Source organism: Entelurus aequoreus, linkage group LG12, assembly GCF_033978785.1.
Source record: "Entelurus aequoreus isolate RoL-2023_Sb linkage group LG12, RoL_Eaeq_v1.1, whole genome shotgun sequence".
Taxonomy (NCBI): Eukaryota; Metazoa; Chordata; class Actinopteri; order Syngnathiformes; family Syngnathidae; genus Entelurus; species Entelurus aequoreus.
In genome coordinates this window covers 5,745,020-5,757,256 of record NC_084742.1, presented here as the reverse complement: position 1 = coordinate 5,757,256, position 12,237 = coordinate 5,745,020, and the positions used below count along the sequence as shown (strand labels likewise).

The following is a 12,237-nucleotide window of genomic DNA, read 5'->3' as shown; positions in this document are numbered from 1 at the left end:
GGACATGTTGGCAAAAAACACTTACAAGCTTATTTGACTTTGACGCAATTCATGTTTTGAAAATGCGGACTATTTAATATAATAATACATATATTTTATTAATACAATAATAAAGTAATACGTTTGGGGATGTGTAATATTGTTTGTCTGAATATATTGAATGTTTTCATCCTGGAATAGTTTTAATAAGTTGAGAAATGTGAAAGTAGTTGAGTGTGGAAAAAAATGATGCAGTATTAATAATAATAATAACAACAATGCTCTGCGGGTCGTCCGCAGATCTTGTCCCAAGTGGAGGAGTTCAAGTACCTCGGAGTCTTGTTCACGAGTGAGGGAAGAGTGGATCGTGAGATCGACAGGTGGATCGGTGCGGCGTCTTCAGTAATGCGGACGCTGTATCGATCCGTTGTGGTGAAGAAGGAGCTGAGCCGGAAGGCAAAGCTCTCAATTTACCGGTCGATCTACGTTCCCATCCTCACCTATGGTCATGAGCTTTGGGTTATGACCGAAAGGACAAGATCACGGGTACAAGCGGCCGAAATGAGTTTCCTCCGCCGGGTGGCGGGGTTCTCCCTTAGAGATAGGGTGAGAAGCTCTGTCATCCGGGGGGAGCTCAAAGTAAAGCCGCTGCTCCTCCACATCAAGAGGAGCCAGATGAGGTGGTTCAGACATCTGGTCAGGATGCCACGCAAACGCCTCCCTAGGGAGGCGTTTCGGACAAGTTCGACCGGTAGGAGGCCACGGGGGAAGACCCAGGACAGGTTGGGAAGACTATCTCTCCCGGCTGGCCTGGGAACGCCTCGGGATCCCCCGGGAGGAGCTGGACGAAGTGGCTGGGGAGAGGGTAGTCTGGGCTTCCCTGCTTAGGCTGCTGCCCCCGCGACCTGACCTCGGATAAGCGGAAGAAAATGGATGGATGGATGGACAATGCTCTGCAGCATTCTCACAATAACAACATCCTTTGTTTTTTAATCTGTTATGAAATAAAAAAATGTGAAAATGGAGCTCATGTCGTCTCTGAACTGAAGTCAGCCAAGCAGCAGTAAAGATGAGATCAATAAGGTGAAAAGGTCAGAAGTAAGGTTTCTTCAGGTAAAACATGGAGTCTCTACCGCCACCCGGTGGCCGAAAAGTATACCAGCCTGAGGACAGAAGAAGGACAGTGTTGGAGAGGAATTAAATTGTTGGGGTAAATTTGGCGATTAAAAGTTCAAAGCGCATCGGATTCCGTGTGACTGTCCGGACACTACAATTTGTTTGATGTTCAAAATCCCGATGTTCGTCACGGCACCTTATGCGTGTGGCGAGTGTTATGTGGAAACAGTTTTGTTTGGTCGGTGGGTCGAAATTCACGATGGCCTGTGACTGTCACTACACGATCGGTCCACAAACGCGCAAAGACCACGTCACTTCCGTCAAATGGTTTTACGGCAGTTACGATCGTGCCCGCCATCCCAGTTACCATGGTTTTCTCTTTTGTAATCTTTATTTGAATAACAATATATTATAAAAAAGATTACATACAAAACAAAACAAAAGTTACTTAGGAATACAGTATTTATTTTGGAAACTGTGCGTCATTTGTGATTAAGGGCTATGTCAGGTTCAAACACTGATGACTTCTATTAAACAGAAAAGAAGCAAGGAATTAAACAGAGACAGAATTCAATTTAGCCCACTGAGGAGAAACGTCTGGGCTGTACTCTTTCTACAGTCTTCCACCACGCTCTGACGAAAGATTGCACGCCTCCTCTTTTATTTAGACTTTCCCTGATTACATGGCAACAGCTGTTTCTAAGGGGAGAAGGGGGTCGTAAACAGCCGTTGCCCTCGGTCACAAAACAGTTCAAAGAAAAGATGCCTGGAGCTTGCGTCAGGTCCTGCTTCCTCTCCGCTTTGTAGATCTCGGGTAGAGACAAAATCTTCCTGTGGATTACAATAGAAGAAAGAAACCAACACCTTCATGTCGCTTCTCATCGTACACAGTGGAGTTTTACAAGCTTTCTGCTTGGTAGGATCAAAGACAGCTTTTGTCCTCTCGCCGGGAACTCATGGCAACACAAAGTTTTGTGATAACTTAGATACAATTATTCTGACAGGCTATATAAATAAACTTTGATTGATTTATTTATTGCAACGACAGAAAAGTAAAAGTGATGGAAAATGTGGCGATAAAACTCCCTAAATTTGTTAAATCTACCCCTTGTTCATGTTTATATTTGTGTTCCTTTATACTCCCAGGTAAGATATTATTTTTATACAAAACATTGACAAAACATAAATGTCACAAAACATGATGTAGCAGCCCGCGACCCCAAAAAGGGACAATCGGTAGAAAATGGATGGATGGATGGATGATATGGCAGAAGCTCCGTCGTAAAATATTGCAAGTCTCGGAAGTGACCTGCTCTTCGCGCATGCGTGGACAGTGGTATTCCTTTAGTATACACTTACATACATTTTGGTCGCACAATGACTTCCACTGAAACGCATATTTTCAACACACTGAAAACCTGACATAATGCTTTCCCCAAAAATACTGAATGGATCCAAGCATCTCCCTTCGAAATAGAAGGAGAAAAGTAGATGTGGGTGTAATTACTTGCGAAATCTCTGGTTAATGCGAGGGACATGCAGTGTGGTTGTTCATTCAAATGTAAACATTGACTAACAAACGACTTAAATGCAATGAACATTGTTATAAATTCCCTTTGTCAGTGATGAAAATAGAAGATAAAGATCCCTATTTAATATGTTAATTGTTGAATATAATTTATTACATTATTGTTGACGTAAACCAGTTAATAATTGAGTCATGCACATTTAAGTTGTTTAAGTCAGCCCAGAGCCTGGGGGTCTTCAAAACCCTTCTTAAGACCTACCTCTTCTTGCTGGCCTTTGACCTGAGCTGAGTCCGCCCACTGGGCCACTATTTCTAGTTCCCCCCCACCCCCGACCCCCTTCGATTTAGTTTTTTTTCAATTTGTCGCACTTTTATTATTATTATTTTTATTTTGCAATTTTTACTTTTTATTCGACCCCTTTTGCCGTATTGCTTTTGCACTATCTTGTTTGGCTCATTTATTGTTTATAGTCCTTGTTTGTTTTTTCTTTTTGTGTTTTTTTGCTCTACGCTTTTTAACCTGTACAGCACTTTGGTTCAATTTAAAAGTTGTTGTAAACGTGCTCTATAAATAAAGTTAACTTGACTTGACTTAAGTTGAGTCTGTTTGAGTCAGGCAGTTTACCGGGCAGCTAATAGACCTGCATTTAAAATAAACTGCCTTTTTATGACAGCATGTCAAAAATAAATCTACAACTGGATACAATCTACGCCCAAATAACTGATTATTTGCCTCCTATTATTAGACTACATCCCAAAAGTGGCAGATTTGATGACAATCCACACCACATAAAAAAGGAAAAGTGGACATATTCAATGTTATCAAGTGCAAAAACATGTTTTTACCACCTATGTTGCACTTCAATCTCCATACGCGGCACTGACATTAGTCAGAGTAGCAGCTTGTCCAACACAACAAAATATAAATAACATATTTATTAATTTATTTATGTTAAATTGTTTGTTTAATAAGATGGTAAAACACTTATTTAACTACTTTATTAATTCCCAAAGGGAAAATTGTGTGGTTAATCCAATTTGCTGCAAAATAGAAACAGAAGGAAATAAATGTCATTAATAAATAAAAGTAATAAAAAGACACAAGAGTACGAAATGTTGTTTCCCGACGAAAAAAATAGTTCATAAAGTAATAAAAGAAAGGTAAACTAGTACAAATTGTTTCCTTCCAAATTAATGACAGCGTAATGTAATAAACTTAAATAAGTACCAAGTACAGTCTGAGTGGACCCTCCAATTACACATCTAATTGGTTCTTGAAATGGGTTCGCAATTGGAGAAAATTGTTTTTTGGAACACCCATAATAAATGTTGGAATTGTGGATAATGTGTTCCATCTTCGACAAACGTCCCTATTTTAGTAAAATTAAGTAATATGTGTACACTTTAAACACAATCAAAAATAAATAGGTAAGCACAAAATATGGTAACAAAGTTTACAAATAATAAAAAAAAAAAATCTACGTTCAGTTACTGTTTAAAGATCGTACTGTTGCACTCTCATCCGTTACAAAAATTAACTTTAAATATAAGATCTGTAAAGTTACTCGTGTTATTTTTATACCGACTTCAACAGCAAGTTATGTCATTTCACACGAGATCTGACAGCGTTCTGTTGTGTGTCTCACTTAAATCGTTCCCCCTGCAACGATTATAACGCTACTAGCAACTGCTTAATCTGAGAACACAACTCTAAATGTTCTAGCATCAACCACACATTTACTTCATCTTTAACGTTTCATATTTGACATAGGGATAATATTATAAAGACATGTTACAGTATTATAACGACATTTAACTTCAGAGGTCCCATGTTCGTGTACGTACCGTGTCTGAAAGGTGATTGGTGGAGAATGAGGAAGTGTTGTGGCTGAGAGGGACTGTCATGTGACTTCAAAGGAGTTCCCCTCATTGGCTGCAGCTGGTGGGTAGCCATCTTCCTCAGGACAAAGCATCTCCTGTGTGATTTTAGAAAACCATCATGTCAAGCAAAGTCAGATCGTGGCCAGACGCTTCGAAATATCCACTTCTAGACAACAACGTCAGCGCCTGAAGGCTTTGGGGAACGTTCTGGTGTTCTTAGATTTCAAATTGGTGGAGAAATGGCCGAGTTTCAGCGAGTTAGAAAGTTCGTATTTTTCATGTTTAGTGGTGACGAGAGGGAGATATTTAACTTTAGACTCAATTAGAGAGAAGGGCGCACGTTTGCCATAAAAGTTACATTTTCTGAGAGAGCCAAATATATCTACGTTTTACTGAAACACATGACGCACCATTCACTGCAGTTGCTGGTTTAAACTTCTCATTTAAAGTGGAGTTATCGGCATTGAAAAAAAGACTATGCGGAAACATACTTACTTGGAAGCGTCAGACGAGGGAACAGCGTTCAACAGCATACATACTTTTAACAATCTCCCGACAAAGACCACAGCACACTGCAAAAAGTCAGTGTTCAAAAACAAGGAAAAAAAATACAAAAATGAGGGGTATTTTACTTGAACTAAGCAAAATTATCTGCCAATAGAACAAGAAAATTTGGCTTGTCAAGACTTTCCAAAACAAGTAAAATTAGCTAACCTCAATGAACCCAAAAACACCTTAAAATAAGTATATTCTCACTAATAACAAGTGCACTTTTCTTGATAGAAAAAAAGAGACCTTTTTGTCCAATATGTTGAAAAATATTCTTAAATGAAGTAAATGCTAGTGCCATTATCTTGACATAATGATATGCGCATGATTTTTTTTTTCATGCTTGAAAAAATTATTACTTTAAAAAAGTAGTTTATACTTGTGAGTGTTGATGACACAGCTTTGCAACAGTTGATATTCTAGTTTCAAGCATGTTTTACTCAATATAGGTCATCAAATCTCAGCAACAAGCTGTAATATCTTACTGAGATCATTTAGGACCAACACACTTAAAACAAGTAAAACACTCTAACATAAAATCTGCTTAGTGAGAAGAATTATCTTATCAGACAGAAAATAAGCAAATGTCACCCTTATTTGAGATATTTAATCTTACTTAGATATCAGTTTTTGCAGTGCACCGTAGACTTAAATAGCGACGACTGAACACAGGGAGACAAAATAAAGCTGCTGCAGGACACTCAAAAGGAAGTGGAACTACAAAAAAGGTGTGCAGGACAGGAACTCAACATTAAACATGGAAAAACACTAACAAACCAAAAATAAGGCAAGGCCTGGTGTACACTTTTCTTATTGCACTCAAAGAACAATTGACAATTTTACATATTACATGTAGTCTGCCACAATCTAGAATTAGGTTAGAATAGAATATAAAGATGTATTGACATTGTATCGAATGCTTCATGATTTATGGTTGCCAATTTTGATCTAAGACAAATGCAATAATAATGAGTAAATACTGAAAACAATGCTATGGCTGAAAGTACAGATAAGACATGTGGCAGGTATATAAAACACACATTGATAAAGATAAAACACAAATGAAAAAGTGGGAATTTTTAACAGAATTCAGTCAATTCACTTACAAGACGTTAGCAAAGGTGGGCTGTGCAAAACCCCGGAAATGATGTGACAAGCTGACCAATCACGGCTCTTTTTTTTGTCAAACTTTATTTCAACAAAAACTATGACACAAATAAAGTCAAACAATCAGAAAATGCAAGTAAACATGTTTTTCAAAATATGTACATGAACATATTTGTTCACTTTAATTTTCCAACAGTCTTTATAAATTGAAGCAAAATAATTACCAAAAAAAAACAACATACAAAAAAACATGAAACGTGCAAAGGATAAAAATTTAGGGAAAAAAAGAGTCATTACTTTGGTTTTTATTTTGTCTTTATGTCTTTTACAATTTGGGAAGATTTCACAACCTTTTTGTCTTTGTCATCATTAGTGAACGCTGATGCTAAGATAATATTTTTTTTATGTGCATGTGATCCGGTTTGATCAGTGTCAAAATAAAAGCACATGTTACAAAATAAACCCGGCATTATGCCTGCAGTTGGTCAAGCTAATGGTCTTGTAGTCCATTCCGGTCTTGTGCGAGTCTACAATCTTCGGCAGCTCTTTGGTCTTGCCCGTGGCGGACAACAAACGGAATTTATTGACAGAGATGTGACACAATGTGATATTAATCACAAGCAGCGGTGATTCAAAGAAAGAGGAAATCCTTGTCATGATGTCAAGGTGATGAAACGTGAGCCCCGAATGATTTCATAGCAACCAACTTATTTTTCTAATCAAGCCACCAACAGCCAAAGAAGAATCTATGGTATAACAAGAGAAGCAGTCGGATGAAGAAGAAAGCACATCTCCATCTCATCTCCAAGTGTGATGACGTGCCTCAGCCATGGAGACATCTCTCTGTGCACAAAGCATCCTGGAGGAAGAAGATGACTCAGCACATTCCCAACAAACACACATGAATCCAAGTTGAACATCTTCTTCACACAAAGTCCCAAGAACATTTAGAGATGCAAACAGTCCATGTGAGCTAACTCACCGCGTCCCACTCAGCCTTCAGCCGGCATGTTCTCGGGGAGCTCGGCCCCGCCGTGGCGAGCTGTGGGACAAACGCACCGTGAGCCGGTTACTCCCGCTAAGCAAACACCTCACACTGGTGGAGGAAGAACATCCAGAAGGTGCCTCATCACTCACATCAGATCTTTGAGGGGTGACTTAGAAACATCAAGAAGCAGAGTGCTGATCTTCTACTTCCTGACTAAGATACATTCTTGATGAGTCAGCAAACCTGAATGTGCACACTTGATGTCTCATTTGGTCGATCCTCATCATGAGGACTCATGTCAAAAGTTCGATATAAAGTGTGGCGTATTGATGGATGGAAACTCTGTCTTTTATTGTGAAAGTTGGGATTTTCAGGCTAAACTTGTCACAAACGTCTGCATCAGACCTTCATATGAGTGATGCTTCACCACGGCTTTGTTTCTTGCGGCTCAAAGAAAATATGTTTTACTTACGAGCTGGATCGTATTGGGCTGAAATGACAGAGAAACAAAAGGTGAAATGGACTTTTTCCTCACGCCACGCTGTGTTTCTGTGTGAGAGTGGGTGCTCTGTCTCTGTGGATCTTTGAGGAGGAGGAGGAGGAAGAAAAAGGAAAAAAGAATGAGAAAAAGGGGAAGAAGAAGAAAAAGAGAAAGGACAAAAGAAGAAAAATAAGAAAAAGAAAGTGAAGAATGAAAAGAAAAAGAAGAAAAGAAGAAGAAAAACAACAATGACAAGTAAAAGAAGGAAATCTGTGTTCCTCACCTTGTCTGTGTCGCCTGACGAGGAAGATGGCCGCCAGGAGGGCCGCCACAGCCACGACCGCCGCCGTGGCACCGATGGCGACGCTCCAGTGGTCTGTTGAGAGCAAAAAGCACAAGTGGAGTGACAAAGCATGAAGAGGAAACCTTCATGACTACTTTGCATGCAGACGTCAAGCGTTGTCATGGTGACACGGATCAATAACGGCGACACGGATCAATAATGGCGACAGGTGGACTTGTGATAGGAAACATCTCCAACTAAATGTGTCTTTCTCACCTTCATGGCTTGCGTTGCTCAGGATGCTTCTTCTCTCCAGCTTGGTGACCAAGTCCTCCTCGACGCCAGACAGCTGGAACACACATTCGTACTTGCCCTCCACGTCGGCCGTCACCTCCACTTTCAGCTCCACCGACATCTGGAAGGTTCCGTCGTGGTTGGGGAGCAGCTCTCCGTGCTCCACGTCCTCGAACATCTGCTCGCCGTCTTTCCTCCAAAACAGGTCGGCTAGGTCGGGGTAGAAACCTGTCGCCATGCAGGTGACCGGAGAGGACGGCGTCTTCTGGAGGAGGAACACCTCTGGAAGCTCTGCACAGGAAGTGATGTCACATGTGGACAGAAGACAACGTGGAGAGAAGGTGTGAACGGAGGTGAAGATGGAGAGAAGGTGTGAACGGAGGTGAAGATGGAAAGAAAAGGACAAAAAGAAGATACAATGGAGAGGTGTGAACAGAGGTAAAATGGAGAGAAGTTGTGAACGGAGGTGAAGATGGAGAGAAGTTGTGAACGGAAGTGAAAATGGAGAGAAGTTGGAAATGGAGGTAAAGATGGTGTGATCGGAGGTGAAGATGGATGGAAGGTGTGAACGGAGATGAAGATGGAGAGAAGGTGAGAATAAATGTAAATATGGAAAGAAAGAGAATGAAGTTAAAGATGGAGTGAATGTGAGCATGAAGATGGAGAGAAAAGAGAGAGGGAAGGTAAAAGTGGAGAGAAAAAAGAAAGAATGAAGGGGAAAAGAGAGAATGAAGGTAAAGATGGAGAGAAGGTGTGAGTGGAGGTAAAGATGGAAAAAAAGAAGAATGAAGGTAAAGATTGTGAGAAGAAAAAGAATGAAAGAAAAGATCAGAGAAAAAAGTGAATGAAAGTAAAGATGGAAAGAAAGAAGAGAATAAATGTAAAGATTGAGAAAAAAAGAATGAAGGTAAAGATGGAGATAAAGAGAATGAAGGTAAAGATGGAGAGAAGGTGAGAATGAAAGTAAAGATGGGGAAAAGGTGAGAATAAAGGTAAAGATTAAGAGAATGAAGGTAAAGATGGAAAGAAAGAAGAGAATAAAGGTAAAGATTGAGGAAAAAAAGAATGAAGGTAATGATGGAGAGAAAGAGAATGAAGGTAAAGATGGAGAAAAGGTGAGAATAAAGGTAACGATGGAAAGAAAGAAGAGAATAAAGGTAAAGATGGAAAGAAAGAAGAGAATAAAGGTAAAGATTGAGAAAAAAGAATGAAGGTAAAGATGGAGAGAAAGAGAATGAAGGTAAAGATGGAGGGGAGGTGAGAATAAAAGTAAAGATAGAGAAAAGGTGAGAATAAAGGTAAAGATGGAAAGAAAGAAGAGAATAAATGTAAAGATGGAAAGAAAGAAGAGAATAAAGGTAAAGATTAAGAGAATGAAGGTAAAGCTGGAAAGAAAGAAGAGAATAAAGGTAAAGATTAAGAGAATGAAGGTAAAGATGGAAAGAAAGAAGAAAATAAAGATAAAGATTGAGAAAAAAAGAATGAAGGTAATGATAGAGAGAAAGAGAATGAAGGTAAAGATGGAGAAAAGGTGAGAATAAAGGTAAAGATGGAAAGAAAGAAGAGAATAAAGGTAAAGATTAAGAGAATGAAGGTAAAGATGGAAAGAAAGAAGAGAATAAAGGTAAAGATTGAGAAAAAAAGAATGAAGGCAAAGATAGAGAGAAAGAGAATGAAAGTAAAGATAGAGAAAAGGTGAGAATAAAGGTAAAGATGGAAAGAAAGAAGAGAATAAAGGTAAAGATTGAGAAAAAAGAATGAAGGTAAAGATGGAGAGAAGGTGAGAATGAAAGTAAATATGGAGAAAAATAGAAAATTAAGGTAAAGATGGAAAAAAGGTGAGAATAAAGGTAAAGATGGAAAGAAAGAAGAGAATAAAGGTAAAGATGGAAAGAAAGAAGAGAATAGAGGTAAAGATGGAGAGAAAGAAGAGAATGAAGGTACCGATGGAGAGAAAGAAGAGAATGAAGGTAACGATGGAGAGAAAGAAGAAAATGAAGGTAAAGATGGAGAGAAAGAAGAGAATGGAGAGAAAGTGAGAAAGACAAGTATAAAGAGACAGAGTGTAATGTCAGTAATGTTCCTATAGGAGGCGTGCTAACATGTTAAAAGGTGAAAGGACAAGGTGTGTTTTTACCTGTTCTCATTAGGACCTCCTTGCCATACTTCACATACTTCTTCAAGTAAGAAGGACAATACTCAGTGTAGTAATACTTATGGTAGTCTAGTCCAAGTATGTCCTGGTCCCACTTGAGTTTGGAGGGGAAAGCTTGTTGTTTTGCTGCAGTCCATGTCCATGTCTTCATGTCCAACGACATGAAATCTTCTCCATCATAACCATACTGATTCCAACCTTTAACTTCATCAGTCTCATCATTCCATTCACATCCATACATCCACTGGACAATGTGAACACCTGAGAGACACAAAGTGTTGTAAAGCAGAGTGAAACACACACAATGTGTTTTATGTAGAATATTATGGGATGGACAGAGACAAGTGTCAGTGCAGTAATGTGTGTTTTTACTACAGTATAAAAAGAGTACATCAAATATATTTGAATAGTAGAAAGTTCAAGATAAACAAACCTCCAGTTTGGTTGAAACGCTTCTTAAGAATTTCAATGCTGACTTTGTCGACTTGCTCCTGAACAACACAGCCCTCTGTTTGTCTCTGCCAGTAGTTTGGATCCTCTTCTGTGATTTGGTTCATCCAGTCCTGTTTGGCTTCTGCTTTCCTGCTCTCGCTGTCATAGTGAACCACCTGGACTTCATCAACATAACCAACCATCACAAACTCTGGGAAGTTTGGAACTTGAGAGGACGAAGTGTAGAAATACTTCAGCGTGTGAATCACTGAAAGAAGAGCAACTTTTTATTATTTTGTGTCATGTTCAACAATCTTGCAGTGTGAATATTTGATGTCATTCAGTCTTCAGTCGGGTCTTAAAGTGAACATCAAACACTGCCAGACATCACAGTCTACAGTAACATGGTGTCTATGAAAAATACAACACAATAATAATATTACTAACATCTATTTTAATAAGCCATCTGTTGACAGTTTGTACATTTTGAAAATAAACATATTTTTTTTCTCCAATGGAGGATGAATACTGTCAAGTACAAATGTGTAGACGCCCAAAGTTGTACACACCCTCAACACACAGACTAATAACTACTTTCATTTCTCAATAAATATTTTACATTTATGTCACAGGAGGTTAAATAAATTGTTTAACCTTTAATAACAAGCTTGTATTTTTCAAAATTATTTTTATATATTTAAACATTTGTTTAGGCATTTTGTTTGTCCTCATTTAAAAAAAAGACATCAAATATTTCCACATCATTTGTATTAGCTTTTTTGGTGGGAAATGATATGTTCAATAAATCCCATTCAAAGTTTAAACAAATGATAAAACACAAAAATAATATTGATGTATTTCAGGAGAATTTCCTCAGTCACAGTTAAATTAAAGATGACAGGAAAGTGAGGGAATTTGTTCAAGTTGAACAACAATGAAGATGAAAACAATGACGTTATTCTTGTTATCTCAAAGTAAAAAATGTTAGGATTAAAAATAAATGACAGGTTATATTTTGTAAATAAATATGTTTCAAACGAATCATGATAAGGTAATAATAAGCTTGATTAAGATAAGAACGAGTATAATTAATAAGTAGAAATTCACAGAATAAGTGGAGGCACAAAGAGGATTTATGAATAATGTTTATAAATGTATTTTTTTTTTAAAAGGAGGACTTACCAGGCGCCCCGCTGTGCATTTGCACGACCAGAAGACAGAATAAAAACAAGTTCATGATGTCAGCACAAAATAAAAAGATGTTTTCCACTTTTAATCCCGCAGAGAAAGACAAACTGACTAACAACCAGGAAACACCAACAAGGAAGTGTCGAGGCTCTTTTAAGAATGCGCCACCTGAGCCAATGAGGAGTCAGCATTTTGTGACGTCATCGTTGATAGAGAGCGCCCCTTGTGGCCATGTCAGGTAAATGCTTCGGTAGTG

The 12,237-nt window shown here is 38.5% G+C and overlaps 1 protein-coding gene across 1 annotated transcript; it reads right to left on the bottom strand.

Moving 5' to 3' along the window:
- Positions 1 to 1,071: 1,071 nt before the first annotated feature.
- LOC133662580 (class I histocompatibility antigen, F10 alpha chain-like) lies at positions 1,072 to 12,030 on the bottom strand. Its single transcript, XM_062066694.1, has 10 exons — positions 11,976 to 12,030; positions 10,795 to 11,061; positions 10,344 to 10,622; positions 8,189 to 8,497; positions 7,913 to 8,005; positions 7,621 to 7,730; positions 7,143 to 7,202; positions 6,950 to 7,083; positions 4,469 to 4,599; positions 1,072 to 1,142 (listed from the first exon to the last, which is right to left on the bottom strand). The coding sequence occupies exons 1-10, from the start codon at positions 12,028 to 12,030 to the stop codon at positions 1,072 to 1,074; spliced, it is 1,509 nt and encodes a 502-aa protein (XP_061922678.1).
- Between the last annotated feature and the right edge of the window lie 207 nt (positions 12,031 to 12,237).